Here is an 18,010-nt window from a genome sequence, read left to right on the forward strand (position 1 = left end):
AAGTCATTCACAAAAGATCTCCCCTTTTTCTCGTGAGGACCAATAATACAATTAAAATCACCAGCAATAACCATAGGAATATTCTGGTTAATCAAAGTCGTCACCATTGCTAAAGGAGTCTCCTGTCTCTATACTCTGTACTAGCATATACTCCTGATAAAAGCCAAATGAAGCCATCCATTTATGTAATGATAATAATAGCTGGTTGATTACATCCATGGAAGACATCCACCACAGCAAACCCTTTGTTCCATACTCCAATAATTCTCCCAACTAGACCCATGGACTCAATAGCATAGAACCCTCATCCTGCCAGAAAGCGATGCTGGATGTAGGCTAAATTAGGGCCAGATAGTCTTGTCTCCATCAACACACAAAGATCAGGATCATGGTTCTGCATTAATCTTCTATAAGTTGAGTGGAAGGACGGTTTCCCCGCCCCTCGCATAATTCAAAATATGATCTTCATGGTTGTGATTCAGTGGTCTATCATGAGTACCCAAATGAACCAGCCAGAGTGCCCCCACTCTCCATCTTCCCCTTCTGATTTTCTCTTGAAGACCCTTGGTCCCCCATCTCTTGTAAGGCCGACTTAATTCGGCCTATCAATTCTACATGGGCTAGAGTCTCTCTCGCTACCGAGCCCTTCCCACTACTTCGGCTGTTACTCCTGATCGTCACCACCCCAGCCGACGAGGAAGCACCAGCCACCTGATGTGGTACCTCCCCCTGATCCTCTTCCCTCGGCCACATCCTCCATCACTCCGCCATGCGCTCCACAATAGCTCCTTCCGGTGGTGGAGGTTTCTTGGTCCGTGATGCATGGGGGATGGATCCCGACCCCGAGCTTTCGACGACAGCTCCTCTAGTCGAGGCGAGATGGGGATTAAGAAAATTCGCTCCCTTTTTGGCCGATGAAGCTTTTCCTTCCTCTTGTGATGGCATAAGTATCGTGATGGCACCCCCCCTATGGAGCCGGCATTAGGCTTCTGTAGCTCGCTCCGAGAGCCCACCTCCAAGGGCCTTATCGAGCACCGACTTGCATTTTGTTGGGTGGATCGGACCTGGCTTCTAGCCCACTTTAGAAAACTCCCAGCTACATCAGGCATGTATAGGTCCACTAGGCCTATGTCCACCTCCATGCAATCATGGCCCAAGGCCAACCCGGGCCACTCGGCCAACACTTGGAACTCGGATACTGACTCGGGCGCAACTCGTCCCATCTCCGATTCAACTCTCAATTTCATCGAGGATCGCTGCTGGGTAAATTCAACTGGCTTCTGCTAGCTGTTAGAGTCTGACGATGACCAAGGGGAGCTCTCTCGAGAACGAGGTGAGCATGGTCTTGATGGAGAAGAGTTGGGAGCCGATGAATCCAGGTTTGAGTTAGTCACCACCGTTGATTTCATTGGAACCCCAAGCTGTCACAGCTAGCAAATCCATGATGTCACGACCCACGACCCCATCCTTGGCTGGGAGACAGTGGTAAGTTCCTCTCCACCGATCGATCCCTCCACAGCCATAGTGAAGATTCAGTTCGATGAAAAAAGCTGTAAGAGCTATCAGCAGTAATAGGCATTTCAATGAAGTAGTAGCAGTAGAATCATCATTAGTGGATACAGCATCAACAACAACAGCAATCCAAAGCTTCGCTTTTTAAAGAGCCTTTTGCAATTCATACAAAAGTAATTTGAAATTGAAAGCAGTTTGATTGAATAAGTGAATTTCGATCGAATGGAACTTCCCCCCTTCTCCTTTTTCGCCAGCGGAGCATTGCATTTCTTATCGGAGTGTCCGATCTAACCACACCGATAACACACCATTGAGATATTTTCATAGACAAAGGGTTGCCAAAAAATGCCCCTGCGACCTCGGATTGAGACCTACAGCTTCAAGGGTTCCAATGCATCAAGCTCAGTGCCGATCCTCACAAACTCGATTTTCTGATACTGATTAGTGAAATCATCAAGGGCCATCAACCGTCTAGCCTCCGACACGATCCCCTTCAGCATCTTTGATTTCCAAAACTCCATTGGTAGTCCTGATAGCCAAATCCAAACCACAGTTCTCCATATCAGGTTTTTCTCGGATACAAAGTCAGGTACCTATGGTTCCACTGCTAGGAGTTGGCTAGCGAGGAACCATGGGCCTCCCTACAAAATTCCTTCGCACTCCGTCGGATGGACCTGGAGAAAATGGTGGTCTTCGACTAGGGCAAAAGCCTTCGAACACTGCTACATCTTCTCACGGTCCTTAAATTCTTTCGCAATCCAACCTGACGGTGCCTGTCGGCCCAAGCTTCAAACCAGAATGAGGCATCTTCCCATTTCTTCCTAGAATCCGCCATCACCACTTCTGGAAACTCGAGATCCTTGGTGAAGTACTTCCGCAACTGCTTAATCTCCTCTGGTGTTATCTTGTGCACCGTCCAGCAGCCCCTAAGCCATCCGAGCCTAGCTCCTCCCATCCCCTCTCGACTCCGACGAGGACTGGCCCCCCTTGCTTGGCTCTTTCCTTGATCAACAGATGTTCGAAGAAATGTCTAAAAGATTTACACGATTCTCAATGAGACCACACAATCGCAGACGGTCCGACGTCTAGCCAATTTGCAAATAACTCCTCCAAGAACGATGTATTGTCCTAAAAATAATTCTTGTTTTCTACAACATCATGCCCGCCGCAAGGCATAACATAGATTGAAATGTGTCGCAGCTAAACATATATTCTTTGCCATGGAAAATACTTTGTGCACCTCGGGCGATGTAGAAAATCTGACATAAAGTGCACCGCTTTATATAATTGATCCATATAGCCACCGTTTTTCAATGCGCATTTAATGCATGCAATTTTACTTTTTCGTTTAAAAATTTTAAATGATGAAAATATTTCTGTTCTTTAGAAAAAATCATAACATTTTATATCCATATTATGACATCTTGCATGCAGAAAATTATAATTTCAATGTATAATATCATAATATACCACAGGATGAAATTTTTTTTTCAAAGAGCAGGAGTATTTTCGTCATTCAAAATTTTTAAATGAAAAAAATAAAATTACGGTTATTAATTATGTATTGAAAAATGATAAAACAAAAATATCCCTTCTATATTATGATATCCTGAACCATATCATGACATCCTGCATACAGAAAGTCATCATTTGACGTAAGATGTCATAATATACTACAGGATATCATAATTTTCTAGATCATATTATGACATTCTGCATGCAGAAAATCATAATATACCACAGGATATCATAATTTTTTTCATAAAATAGAAATATTTTCGTCATTCAAAATTTTTAAATGAAAAAAATGAACTGCGAATATTAAATGTGTTGGAAAGTGGTGACTACGGGACCAATCGCATAAAGCGATGTGCCCCACGTCAGATTTTCTACACCATCCACGGTGCACAAAAAATTTCTCATATTACCATTCATCGATTGCTGTAGGCAATGCCTAGCCATATCCAGTTGGTGATACTATGAAACCTTCCATGTTTTTGCTCACCTCAAGTTGTCCCTAGGTTCAAGAACAGGTTTTAGCTTTTGTTAGCCCAAAATGGAGCCCAACTTGTGCACAAAACTATACGCAAGCAAAATTCTTTGCGCACTACGGATGGTGTAAAAAATCCGATATAAAATGTACCATTTTATGCGATTGATCCACGTAGCCATCACTTTCCAACGCGCATTTAATGTCTACAGATCAGCTTTTTCATTTAAAAATTTACTATGACAAAAATGTCTCTACTTTTTGAAAAAATTATGACATTTTATGTTCATATTATGACATCCTATATCCATAATATGCATAGGATGTCATAATTTTTTTCTAAAAGACGGGAGCATTTTTGTTATTCAAAATTTTCAAACAAAACAACCAACCTACAGATATTAAATACACTTTGAAAAGATGTTGGATAAAAAATATACCTCTCATATTATGATATCTTAGGCCATATTATGACATCCTAGACTATATTACATCACAGGATGTTATAATTTTTTTTTCAAAAGATAAAAATATTTTTATTAGATAAAATTTTTAAACGAAAAAATCAATGTATAAATATTAAATACGCATTAGAAATGATAACTACGTAAATCAACCAGACGAAATGATGCATCCTACAACGGATTTTCTACCCCATCCGCAGTGCACAAAGAATCTTCTATATGCAATATTTCTGAAGCAGATATCCTGCTAACGCATCTAGAAGATCCCCCTTCTTCCTAACAAAAACGCCATGGTTACTTCCAGAAAGAGAGATGCCTATTCTTATCCTAATGCAAACCTTGCTTCCTTGAGCTACCATCTCCTTTTTTTTTTCATAATAACTTGATTCCAAAAATCATCTTTTGGTCCACATAGATTCTAGGTCAACTCAACTAGGTTAGTTGAAGGCTTGAATAGACCTATGATCGAGCAGTAAGTTAAGTTAATATTGTTCTCTTAACAAACTCCTCTCCTAAACCTTTCTTATTTTGGTTCCCCGTATAAGCATATTTCATAGGAAGTCTAATTTGATATAGAGCATTCGCAGAACAATAACATTGACACAAAAGGCCTACCAGTAAAAATCCCATTCTCATACAAGTAGTGAAATAACCACTTATGGCTTTGAAGAACCAACGCCCACCCTTTTGCAAGAAGAAACGCCTAAATAGTTCTCCAGCAAGCACTCGAGATTGTCCGTTCCACCTTTCAATTACCCATCATTCGTACGGCTTGCAAATTTAATCTCCAATCATCTAAGAAATAGATAAAAATTCACATCTTGGCGAAGTACCAAGGATTATATTGGGCAAACATAACGTCATATAGCAGAGAGAAAATAAGGTTGTGCTGGTGAGTCCCTTGCTAACTTCAGAACAATCACAGAATCCTGTAACTAATAGCATAAAAAACCTAGCCCAGTTGTAACCAAAACCCATCTACTTGTACCATTAACCAGAAAAGGCGAAAATCTTAAGATGGATCAGAGGCAAGACAAATCAACTTGTTCACAAGGCTTCTTCATACCAAGCTCGCACACCATCCCACTCCCTTCAAGCATAAATACAATGAAGGATTTCCAAAGCAAATAAAAAATCATCCAGTATAAATCGTCCATTCCACTAAAATTTCCTAACCAAGTTCTCTAACACCTTCTCAAACCTACCAGTCAAAATCTCTTTATCAGAAAAAAAAAGAAAAAAGGAAATGTGTTAGGAACCCTTGCCTAAATTTCCCAGCTTTAGCAAGTATATTCGAGGAGACGAATCTTCCTCTATCTCAATTGAGACTTTTGAAAGGCAAGAAGATGAATCTTAGAGATGACAAAACACTTCTTATGTTCACACCCTCACTTCAAATAGAAATGGTAGCGAGCTTGTCATCTGCAGGGAAATTTAGATTTGTATTGGTACCTGCCACCAGCCGATATAATATAAATGATATCTTGGGTCATATTATCTCAAACGGCATAAATTGGTATTATACCGGTATATCAACCAATATAACATCAAAATATTCCTAATCAGTCTTCTGCAGTTTAAATTAATTTTCGAATTGTTAATTATTCAAATCAATATCTCAAATGGGAATTAATCTTGTTCCCAGAGTTTCTGATTTTCCAGTTCCTCAAATTTGGCCAAAATCTCAAGGTATCAGTCATTTCCTGTTTTGCCCAACATTCCATATAAGAAGTCAGACAAACTTGGATCTTACTCCGCCTTGGTCCTGCCTAAGTAACCAGGATGACTAAATCTCTAGATATAAAAATATTAAATGGTAGCAATTATAAAGCTAAAAATCTTATCACCATCAAAATTGGAAATTTCTTTCACAAGTCACTGGTCTGCATAAAAAACAAAACTTCAAATTCAAGCGAGGGATGTTATACCCTACAATCAATGATTCCTTCAAGCCCTTATGAAAAGGTACTGAAATTCTAGCATCCATTAGCAGTGGCACCAAATAGTCATATGTAAAAACCATGACATGATAAAGAATAACTCATCATCTATGAAATAAATAAAATTGCTTCATTACTCATGCAACCGTCAAAAAACAACATCTCTCCAACGATAATCATATGTTCAAAGGCCTAAAGTTCAAGGTGGAAAGAAAAAGCAATGCTTCTAGACAAGGTACCAACATCTTCAATTTGGTAATTTAACAAACAATACCAACCAAGTTTCCATCTCTAAACTCAATTCATCAAGTTGTTAACCTCTTACCTCCTAGATGAGTAAAAAGCGGTTCCATCTTCATACAGTTCCTCCATCAGCCCAAATATATGCTTGACATAACATCCAAAACAAAGGTTATCAAACAGCTTCCAGGAACACATGGAAGAGTCATAGACACCCAACCAAATAGCCTTTATATCTATCTAAATTTCTTTTCCAACTGCATACCTAAAGTCCAATCTCAAATCTAAGAACCTCCATTATCAAAGATAAGAAGGGGAAAAGAAAAAGAAATAAAAAGAAAGAACAAGTAGGCATGTATAAGTAAGCATATTGCTTGATCCTTGGCTATTCACCTAAATTGTAAAAGCAACATATGATAATAACAAATATAGATTTAAAGCTTATAGCTTACTTGTAATTTGCGCATCCTGCTGCTTCAGTCAAACATTAAATAATAATAATAATAATAATAATGACAAGCTACCATGCGAACATCTTACCATCTAGCATATACAAATGGACTACCAGATAGTCACTGATCCAGATATTAAAAAACAGAAAAAAAAAAGAGTAAAAGATAAATGGGAAAGTACCTTCATGATAGCTGTAACAAGCATTATGTTGTTAATATGGTGTCCAAATGCATTCTCTGTATATCATCCCTTCGTTTTTTTAGAACTGAAGTTCAGAAGAATATATATAGATATATCCAAACTGGGGATGAGCACTTTTCTGATCTCTCAAGCTAAAAAATTTTCTTGTTAGACAAAAGAGTAAGGAATATCATAAGTTGCATTCTGAAAACCAGTAAACTAGAGCCCTAGATGGTACCAGAAATATGTTCAACACTTCAAGTCCTTCCAGGCTCTGGCTTAGAAATTAAATAGACCTTGAGCTACTCTCCTCAAACACCAGCAGAAAGACTATGGAGACATATAAACCATCAACTTGTGCACTCATCTCAGTTATTACTCCTCAGGGGTTGACTTGCTAAATGCTGGGCTGTTCATGTAGGACTCGACAAGATCCGAGCCGCCACCATCCTTGAACTTGTAGACATACTCTTGATTGAATCTTTCTTGAGGCATGACAAATGCCTTTGCATATTTGAGATTTCCTGGGAGCAATTTTCTTGATTGGAGGCCCCACAGCAGCTCATATCTCGGCAAAAGCTTAGTTTCCAGGCTGAAGAGTAGCTGCCAGGTGTTCCATAGCAGTGATTGTGGAGTGTAGCCGAGAGAGCGAATGAAGAACTCCAGCTTCTTCTTCATGTGCTCATCGGTGAGCCGGAAGAAGAGCGGAGCCCTTCTGATCAAGGTGAACAGCTCGGCATTACTGAACCCGTAGCTCCTGACGATTCTCAACTTGTTCTTGAAGGCCTTCTCGGACATGCAGGTTCCCAGGTAAATAGCATCGAAATAGCCGTCGACAGAGGCATTGCCAATGTTCAATTCCTTCTTCACGATTTGGAATGTCGAGTCCAGCCGTTCAGGGCTGAGGATGAGGACGACGGGGGCCTTCTCGACGAGGGCGGTAACATCGAGGCCACGGCGGCGGAGGACGGCGAGGTTGCGAGCGAGTACCTTATGGGGGTCGTTCGTAAGAAGGCGGGGACAGCGGCGGAGGGCGGAGGCGACCTTGCGGTTATCGCCGGCGAAGAGGGAGCGGAGAATGTCGAGAGCAGGGGCGAGGCGGGCGGCGCTGTAGCCAAAGGCGGGGGCGCAGGCAGAGACGAGGACGGCGAGATCCTTGGGGGGCGTGTCATCGGGGGAGGCGCCGACGTCGGAGAGGAGGGAATGGAAGAGGGAGAGCTTGGGGAGGAGGTTGGAGTGGACGTCGGCGGCGAGGATGGAGGGGCGGCAGCGGACGAAGCGGCGGAGCTGGGGGATGGAGAGGCCGGCGCGGCGGCGGAGGAAGTCGAGGACGGCATCGGGCTTCTCCGGGGAGGTGATGTGGAGCAGGGGCTTAGAGGCAGCGAGAGCCTGGTCTTTCGGGTAGCCCAGCCGGTCCACCAGGTAGTCCGCCAGGAAGGGCGGGGCGAAGGAATCGATAACGAAGAAAGAGGGAGGGATGGAGCACGGGAGGTAGTGGAGACGGCGCCAGCGAGGAGGTGAAACGGAGGACGGAGGAAGGGCTTCGCCAGCGTCGATCCCATCGTCACCGCCGTCCTCGTGGATTCTGGATTCTTCTTTCTTTCGGCCTTCAGGGATGGTAAAAGGGTTGGGCCTTGGAGCGCGCCTCGGTAGCTTATTAACGCTGCGATAGGCATGGGTTTGGGTGCTACCCTAATACCGCGATAGCTGTGGCTTTGGGTGCTGCCCTAATACTGCGTAGCTTTCAAATTTTTTTTCCTTTATATATAGCCCCCACCTTCTAGTCTATATTCATCCTACCCATCAAAAGCCGTTGTTAACTGGAACCTGAACCCTCACCTTCTTTCCAAGACGCAATAAATGATACCATCCAAGTAAGAATTGGACGGTATTTTAAGAAATTTTTTCAAGCAAGATTCTTCCAGTCGCCTCCGTCTTGCATGCACAAAGTGCGTAATTCGACATGCCACCCTTTGTATTTCACCATTCCCGATTGGGCGCTCTCCACCGTGCATATGCTCTGGATTTGCCCTGGTTCACTTGGACCTGGTGTATGCAATAATTTCTCCTTTCAGTCCACGTTCCGGTTGTAAAGTATAGAACATGTTTCCATGACACACCGCTTGGTTAGGGGATAGAACCTATTTCATGTCCTAAGTAGGGAGGATCGAATTCAAACTCTCTTGGAGAGGTCTTCGAACCCCTCAAGGCAAAACCTTTTTTTTTTTTTGATTTAGGCAAAATTTGTTATAAGAAATACAAACAGCAGAACTTGTCCGGTTTAACACCAAATGAGAAAGGATACAAATCCAAAAATTTCTAGTTCATCATCTCTGTTGTAACAGCGCTATAGTGAGCTAGAGCCGGTCAGCACTCAGCATATACTACTCAGATTTCCTATTGCCCTGGTGTGCAGGGCCAGCATGGACGGAAGGGGAGCATTGCCATGGTTACAGAGCAACCATACTCCAAGATTTAGTGCCTACCGCTTAACGAACCTGCATTCATTGTAAGCTAGCTTGGCAGCCTAATGGTTAACCACCTCCAGTCTACCCCACTAATTCTCTCAATTTTTGCAACTACCTGCAGCTTCTTAAAGGCATGCCGCTATGATAATCATGACGAAATGGTCATTTAAAATCTACAACATTTTATTTTCCTCATTGCACTCTAAATATATGTATATGAAAAATATATCTTTGAGAAGTGCAGGATCAAAAAGGGTTGTTAGATTTGCTGAATAATCAGAGCAGAAAGTCGAGTTTAACGACAATAAAGATGGTAGATTGTGCAGTGACACTCCCTCTTACCACCGTCATCATTTCTTCCTCTAATACGAGGCTTTTATTTTTCTGACAAGCTTGTCCAGCTTAATTTGTAGGAACAATTTTCTGAAGCATTTGATCATCAGTAAAAGCATATCACTCAGGATTTTGAATAGGAAACTCGAGTTTTCATATTTACACTTGGGCAAGTCATGGAACACTTGATTGGTGATCTGAAACTTAATAGAAGTGGCCCATCATTGGAAATGAAAATCGCTCCTTCAAGAGGAAAGAGACAAAAACGCAACTCAAATGAAGATGACATGGAGACATTTCTTTTCAGGTTAAGGTTACCAAGTATCAATAATTGTCACACAGTGGGATGTTAAGTTAATACCTCATACACAAACGACCTAAGCCTCTCTAAGAGGAGCAAATAGCCAAAAAAAAAACAAAAACAAAAACAAAAACAAAAACAAAAACAAAACACAGATTTAAAGCTTCAATCTTTCACCTCATAGTAACCTAGGACTGAAATGATGCAGCACTGACTGCGAAATCAAATCCAGCAGCTAACCCCATTGATAGATGCAATGCCCCAGATAAACTAATGCAATAAGGAGCACACAGCACACTGGTGGAGGTTCATGGTTCCTGCTACATTCATTCTTGAAGCCTTCTCAAATAATTTTATTTCTGAATTCTTCTAGTTTCTTCAGTATTTCTCCTGGGGTCCTATCCAGTTCATCAGCAATCTTCCTTTGCAGATCAGGAGGAAGGGTTGGGAACTGCTCGCAGAGATCACCATCAATTACATCCTGCAGAATAATAGAATCAGATAGACAAATGTCAGTTGAGGCCTACAAGGACGAGAGAACAAGTGCATCCAACTACATGCATGATACATCGTAAATTTACCACACCACCTTTACGAGGAAAGGTCATTTTTTCCCTTAAAAAGTAATCACAAGGAGACGCTACAGCATGTTGATATGCATTCATGGACTGATCAACTTGAGAAGTGTCACTAGTGGCACAGTGAAGCACTTTAAATATTCGCAATAAGTGAAAATAGCATCAAACTACAGTAGCCATGGTGCATCTTAACAGTTCCTTCTCCAAGTGATTAATTGAAATTAAAAAAACATGGGCGGTTATCCTATGGTCCTTAGTCAAAAAAGGGGCCCATGGAAGTACCATCCTGACTGCTAAGAGGAACTTTGGTGCAGTTCAGTTGCATCGTGTTTCCTTTATTAACTATCACAATCATGGCAGTTGTCAACTGCTATTTCATCTACTTGAGGTAAATGTCTCCCATCAAAAGAAAATATAGGATCAACATAAAAATGACGTGTACCCAATATCAAGATACAAAACAATATAGTAGGTTGGTGTTCTAAGGCATAAAAAAATAAAAACAGTAATTACAAGTTGGAAGAGCACTCACCTTGACTGGGAAATAAGCAGATCTGAAGGCCATGTGATCCCTACCGCATAATGGTGGATGTTCCTGCCTCATGTGCATTTCAAGATGAGAGAAGAAATCCACATCTTCCCTGGAGGTGAATGCAAGCAACGCCCCTAAACTGCCCATGACAGTCCCATATAAGACGCATTCACCCCCTCCAGGTATTAATGATGCTTTCTGCAAGCATGCAACTACATCACCCACATGAAACTGCACAATCTCCTCCACTTTGTTGGGAGCACCATTCAACTTCCCTTGCTCCCACTTTATCTTGCCTCCTGTTGGATCTTCTTCAATCTCATCTGACACATCTTGTGGCAGTCTGACAAAGTACACATTCCCAAACTTGTCTGCCCCTGCCATGGTGTCAAAATCTATGTGGTGTGATGCAGTAAGCCACCTGGGGACAGAATCATCTGCGAATATATACAGTTGGTTTTCATCCCGTCTGTACTTGCAATAATGAAAAGACTGCAAGAAAACACCAACATGCTGATATGATTAGCAACATGAAGAAGTTTCAGACAAATAATATGCATTAAAGTATAACACATAAATAGATATTTCAAATAATTCATGAACAAACATACATAGACACACACAAGAATACAAAGTAATACTACAAGTCCAATAAAAATTAACTCTATCCCTAAATAGAGACGCTTTATGAGTAAGGATCCACAAAGTCAACACCAAGTTGCTGGGAAAAGGCTGGATGGTGATAGAAAAAATTAACTTGATGTTTACCCCCAAAAATGATTCTATATACTCAGTGGTTTGTGTGAGTCTTTACTATGTCGTTAAGAATACTTCCAAATGCCAAAAAGCTACATCCCACCTATGGACTTTTACTTTACAGACTGCGAAACTGCTGTCAACCAGGCATCTCAACTCCCTAAATGGCAACAGATTTCTGGATATCCCCAAGAATACATAACACATTGAAGGTCCATTGTTGCATAGAATAACATATAAAGCAATTTGCAAACTTGCACAATCAAGAAGCAACTTTCCAGGGTTCTAGTAGACTATTAAACAGTTTGGACAAATGGGTCAGGGTCAAAATTTAATGAAGGAAAATGTATTCATCTATAGAAACACAAAGAGCGACAGTGCAATTGACACCATGAGGAATACTAACTTAAAAAAGTTGGTAATAGTAAATTGAACAAAAATACATTTTTAAGATCACAAAGAAGCCTATCTATCTATGTATGTACATATGTATGTATTCATTGATTGCTTTCTTTATCCAAAGAAACGAATTAAATCAATTCAGTTCACTTCTGGAAGAAAATCGATAACATCCCAACCGAAGCCCACAAATTGTGACTTCACTATAGATCCCATCAAATGACTGAAAATCCCACCAAATCATATAGATATTTTATAATAGATGTAAGTGTCAAGCTTGACCCTCTCATTGCGGACACCAAGAAGATGTTCATGTTGGATGATTGAATCCAAAACTTCAACCCCTCCATCACATGCTCCGGCTTTGATCACTAAAGGTTCAAAAAAAACTCAGCATGGAGCACTGTGAAGGACAGGTAGTTATTGACAAATGGAGATAAGAGCTCAACGATCTATTTTTGTATCTTCTATTTGTAAACAATAAGCCACACTTGTGCCGATTCTGAAGCATAAGATTGATCTGGCATCTTCAAGAATACAAGGAGAACACAATTCATCGGCTGAAATGGTCAGTGAGAAAAGAAGCTTGTCTTTTTAAAAGGTTTATAATGATTGTGAAGCAAAGGAACGGACTAGTATAAGATTGAGAGAAAATGTTCTGATATCTATCCCATCTTTAGTGAAAGAAATAAACCTTGGTTCCACCAAGGTTCACTATTTCAACGTCGGCTCTCCCAGAGAAGGGAAGTACCTTTCTTTCCTATTAGTAGCTCAACGGGCTAGAAAAATGACTATATGAGTGGTGGGAGGCGAGAAAGGCTCCTCAGAGGAGCTGACCCAAATAGTCGTCTACAGCTATAGCTGAGCGAGAAAATCATCATCTCTGTGTCATATTTTGAAACCCAGAAATAAGGAGGTTTACTTTTGTTCGCTTTTCTTTGTCTATTACTCTCTAGCACCATATTGTTATTTCTCTTTGCTTATTTTGCCAAACATGCGCTATCTTATTTGCATATCATTATCTATATCCAACTTTCCAAATGAGAACTTGAATGGGATATGAAGCATTTTTTTAACAATATCCGAAAATCATGAGAATCAAGTATATCCATCATGTATAATTGAAGTGGTGAAAGCAACTACTTACAACATATGGATTGAACATTGTGCTGCTAGGAACAGACAGCATGCTGGCAAAAAGAGTCAAAGAATCAGAGGCTACAGCAAATGTTGTTGTTAACCTACATAACCTAATTTGGCTACAGCAGGCCTAAATCTACACAATTTATTTTTAAGTCAAACTTGTTAAAGTTTTTGGAACATGATCTTTCTTCCAGCAAGACAAATCAATTCACATGTGGACCTGTTACAAGATCCACTTCTAATGGTTTAACATATGGTCAGTCAACATTCATTCACCCAGAAGCCCATGGTGAATAACTATTGCATGAAGCCTCATGATAACACAAACTATTCTTCAATCCTTCATAACTGATAATCTTGCTCAATTCATCAACCTGATGGGACAACCTCACATCATACCTGTTCTCATGTCCTTGCAATGAATGAGAGAAGTAACACGACGAGGATAATGGGGGGTAAGTTACTTTGCATTATTTTCTTCCTTAATGCCATGAATGAGATGATGGCCATTTAGGCTGATGTAAGCTAAGAATCCCTTGATCAAGAAAATCATTTTCATACATGAAACTTTAGGCTACTGGAGAATTAATCAACTCATATTTTACTTAGTCTAGACTCAAGGTATCAAGATATTCTCATCCCCTTTTCCTTGAATATCCATCGTGATGCATCCAAAAATCCTATTTTCAGGGTTTGACAAGCTGGACAACCATCTGTTACATCATGAAACACAAAACCAACACAAATTCACCCAGTGACCAAACAAATTCCATTATATCACTGTGAACCAACTTCTATACAAGAAAATAATAGCAACCTAGCTCATGATACTAGCTAGAGTTAAGAAATTCAGCCCTTAGTGACCTGCAGACCTTTAACTTGCATATCCGTCTCATTGTTCTTTGACACACCAAAAAACTTAATGCAATATATACTTTTGCTTTCGCACAAGATTACCATTCTCTGCAAAACTAAAAAGTTAAGTTTGTTTGGAAAGAAAGGAGCATTTAAATTTCCAATCATGTTTTAGTGCACAGAATATAGTATTGAAAAAGGAAATGGTTTGACAAATTGGACCAACATCCATTAAAATATTGAAACATAAAACAGACTCACTCACCTCCAATCACCAGACAAATATAATTCTATCTTCACCAAGCACCCTTGATACAAGAAAGCAATTGTTATAGTGCTAGGGAAGGAGAGGAGGACTTACACTTCTGATCATGTTTTATGCACAGAATTTAGTAATGAACAAGGAAATGATAAAACACTTAAATTTTAGATGTTCAATGTTGAGCAACAAGAAAATGGTAGCAAACAAAACAAGAATTATGCTGATACCATTACCATGTACAATTGTGCTAACTAGTTCATCACCATCTGCACCAATTACCATCTCCAAACTCTAAACAAGTTAAATTACCAAGAATATAGAAACAGAGCAAGCCATACCTCTTGCATATCTCCAACATAAATTCTATCTCGGTATGTATGAATGGAGACAATCGTATTGGGGAAAAGCTTGTTCTCACACTTCCTAAGCAATCTCCTCCTCCCCAGATCATACAATCTGAGTATTGGTCCAATCCCAGCAAGTAGTCTCCCTTGAAACTGACATAATGCAAGAGGAACACCTTCTACTTTTGTCTTATGCACAAGCTCAAGAGATCTTCCTTCATCCACAAACTTATATATGTGAATGAAACCGGCAGCAAGAGTCCTCTTGGGCCAGAACTGCAATCCCTTTGCTGTACCAACAGCAAGGAGAGTCCCGTACTCCTTATCATGGAAGTTCACAGTACAGACACTAAATGCAGCCTCGTTATCCTGCAGCTCCAACAGACAAGTCGTATTCCCTGTTCTTGGATCCAGAACCCTGATGCAAGACACCCACCTATCTGCCTCAGCCTTTGGGTAACCATATTGTTCATCTGAAAGTGGATCCTCCTCATCATCACCACCACCAGCACCATTCTCCATCTGTTCCCCATTATTCGCATTTCCATTTTCACCCACTTGAGCTGCTTCCAACAATTCCTTCCTTGCAGCTTCACGCTCTTCTGCAGTGAATGCCCCTTGATCACTTTCAATGATAATCAAGTTTTTTCGCTTGGGCTGTAGCACAAACTTCCTTGGAGTGTATCGTAGAGGGATGACTGTTTCATTGAATGTCTCTCCCAACCGCTCAATTGTGAAGACCCTCAGAGCATCTCCAGCAACTGCAACAACACCTTCGGCACACTGATCGGAAGAAAATGAAGCAGCATATTCTAGTGTTTCATATGAAAGAGGTGTTAACAAGAAATGACCCTGATGTATGTAGCCAAGCCAGGGCCGACTGGACAAGCAAAGCATCGCCTGACGGCCCCTTACTCTAGCGGAGAAGAGCTTGGGGGCTCTCAGACCCAAGAAACGTGACCTTGTATCTGAGAGCTGACCGGTAACCATATCAACAACAGTCCGGAAAAGAACACCATTCTGCAAGCCGGCATTTAGAAAGACACTAGCTGGATGATCAGCACCATCCTCTCCTCCAGTAGAAGCCTGAACTTCAAGAAGCAGAAGGGATTCAGGAGGTGATGACACACTCTGGACACTCAAGATCTGCATACAGTCATCAGGATCCAATGACAGAATCCGAATTGTGTTATCATACGAACCAACTGCAAGGAAACGGGACCTTTGCCTGCCTTCAGGAACTGGGGCAATATCCAGACATGCTACATCACCAGGCATCTCATGCTTCTCCACCTCCATCAACTGGCCTGTCATATGTATCTCGAAGTATATGAGCTCCCCTCCACTTAGAGCAATCACAACCTGAAGCCTGTTCGACCCGACCTTCACAATGGTCTTCTTCCCGGGCGTCTTCCACTCATTGACACGCCCATCCTCCCTGATGTGTCTGATTCCATTGGGATGAACTTGCATCAGAGAATCATCTCCAAGCAAAGAGACTGCTAGCGAAGGGGTGGTGTCGAGGAACCCACTATCACTGACTTCTTCGACAGTCTCACCAATAGAAAGCACCAGAGTTGCATTTGCGAATGACACAACAATGTAAGCATCAAACTCATCATTCACATTCTTCTTCACTGTCCACACTGCATGCGGCACACCTGGAAGCTGCGACACGGCCATCTCACTGACTGCCAGCCCAGGCCTCAGGATTCGTAGAGATGAGCGTGGCCCCCTGCCGCAGAGAGTGAATATCTGGGGTGTCTCCTCCTCGAACAGGTTCATCACCTTCATGTCCATGACGGGCATGAGGCTCTCAATGTGGTCGATCCTGATCAAATTCTTCAATCCCCGGGGACTGAAGAACACTGGCTGAAATCCCTCATCAGTCTCCATCAGCGTGGCAGATGAGGCCTCCACATCATCCCCATCCCCAATGGCCTGGAACTGGTACAGCGCATGGTTCCCGAACTCCGATGCAGCAAATAGGAACCCTGCCTTGAGGACACACATGGAGGACGTGACAGGGATGGTGTCAAAGTATTTGATCTTGAGCTCGGTGACACGGTCGCCCTCATGGTCGAGCGTGACCTTGAAGATATCCCCATATTCAGTCTGGAGGAGGAAGAAGAACATGGATTTCTGGCGGTGGGTGGCGGCCGAAACGATCAGGACGCCACGTTCAGCAGGGAGGTCAGCCCGGCGGGGGATGACAGCACGGACATCGGGGTGACCCTGGTTCTTGTAGATAACGAAGTTCTCAGCACACACAAGGACGCCACTGGGGCCATCGCCACCGCCAGGGACAGTGACAAGGAGGTTGGCGCCGTTGTCTATGGGCTCCGTCCACTTGCGGGAGACATGGTTGAGGCCGAGGTCGAGCTCATAGAAGGTGAGGTGCTTCTGGGCCTCGGCAGCGGCCTGGCCAGTGGAGTCCTGGTCCGCCTCGGAGTAATCGAGCTCGATGGCAGCAAAGACGGGGTTGTCGAAGCCGCAGTCGACGCCGGCAATTGAATAGGTGATGGTGTGGGACTTGTGGGCCTCGAGGGGTGAGGAGATGGTGAGGCGGGCGGCCGTGTCGCGGTTGAGGACGTAGACGAGCTTCTGCTTCTCGCAGGCGGCGATCATGACGGCGCGGCCCTTGGGGTCGACGGCGAGGTACTGCCCTGGGACGATGCGGCGGCAACCGGACTTGCCGAAGGTCTCCTGGTGGACCTTGTCGAAGCAGTTCTTCTCCTTGCTGTACTCGAGGATGACGATGCGGCCGGAGTCGGAGCCAACGACGACGTAGTCCTTCTGGGAGCCGGTGAGACGGAACTGGGCGAGGGAGCGGATGGCGCCGAAGACCTCGACGGAGTGGAGGGTCTGGATCTTGCCGGCGTCGTCTGGGCGGAGGAGATCCAGGGTCTTTCCACGGGCCACCACGATCTCCTGGGTCTTTCCGCCAACGAAGCTCCCATTAATGGCGCACACCACACCCGTCGCCCGCTGAAGCGTCAGGCTGTAAAGATACATTGCTTCCGCCTCCGCCTCCGCCTCCGCCGATACGGCCGCCGGATGGTGGACAAAATCTACAGAGCTAGAAGGGTAGAAGAGACGGAGAGAAAGGAGAGGGATCGGGGACGAGGGGTTTAGGGTTAGGGTTTTGGCCTTTTTTTGGAGGGGATTGGAGATAAGGGGAAGTCGGAAGGGAAGGCGGACGGAACCCTCGGATCTCGACCGACCTAAAAAGATGCGCACGTGATATGCACGTGGGAGGA

At 42.8% G+C, this 18,010-nt stretch overlaps 1 protein-coding gene and 1 non-coding gene across 2 annotated transcripts; both read right to left on the reverse strand.

The window, feature by feature from the left end:
- Positions 1 to 6,017: 6,017 nt before the first annotated feature.
- On the reverse strand, positions 6,018 to 8,503 carry LOC105058568 (transcription termination factor MTERF8, chloroplastic). The gene is made up of 2 exons (XR_003802657.2): positions 7,018 to 8,503; positions 6,018 to 6,931 (listed from the first exon to the last, which is right to left on the reverse strand). It is a non-coding gene; the product is annotated as a transcription termination factor MTERF8, chloroplastic (transcript).
- Positions 8,504 to 9,852: 1,349 nt separating this feature from the next.
- LOC105058570 (spliceosome-associated protein 130 A) lies at positions 9,853 to 17,975 on the reverse strand. The gene is made up of 3 exons (XM_010941533.4): positions 14,745 to 17,975; positions 10,992 to 11,483; positions 9,853 to 10,362 (listed from the first exon to the last, which is right to left on the reverse strand). The coding sequence occupies exons 1-3, from the start codon at positions 17,763 to 17,765 to the stop codon at positions 10,225 to 10,227; spliced, it is 3,651 nt and encodes a 1,216-aa protein (XP_010939835.1). The 5' UTR covers positions 17,766 to 17,975; the 3' UTR covers positions 9,853 to 10,224.
- Between the last annotated feature and the right edge of the window lie 35 nt (positions 17,976 to 18,010).

The sequence above is a fragment of the Elaeis guineensis genome, chromosome 15 (assembly GCF_000442705.2).
Source record: "Elaeis guineensis isolate ETL-2024a chromosome 15, EG11, whole genome shotgun sequence".
Lineage (NCBI taxonomy): Eukaryota > Viridiplantae > Streptophyta > Magnoliopsida > Arecales > Arecaceae > Elaeis > Elaeis guineensis.

Bases quoted from the DNA above. Each gene is read 5' to 3' on its own strand.
- LOC105058570 (XM_010941533.4), bottom strand. From the start codon at position 17,765: ATGTATCTTTACAGCCTGACGCTTCAGCGGGCGACGGGTGTGGTGTGC. The intron at 11,484-14,744 runs GTATGGCTTGCT...GTTTTCTTGCAG, and splicing joins ATGTTGGAGATATGCAAGAG to TCTTTTCATTATTGCAAGTA. The intron at 10,363-10,991 runs GTGAGTGCTCTT...ATTATTCTGCAG, and splicing joins CTGCTTATTTCCCAGTCAAG to GATGTAATTGATGGTGATCT.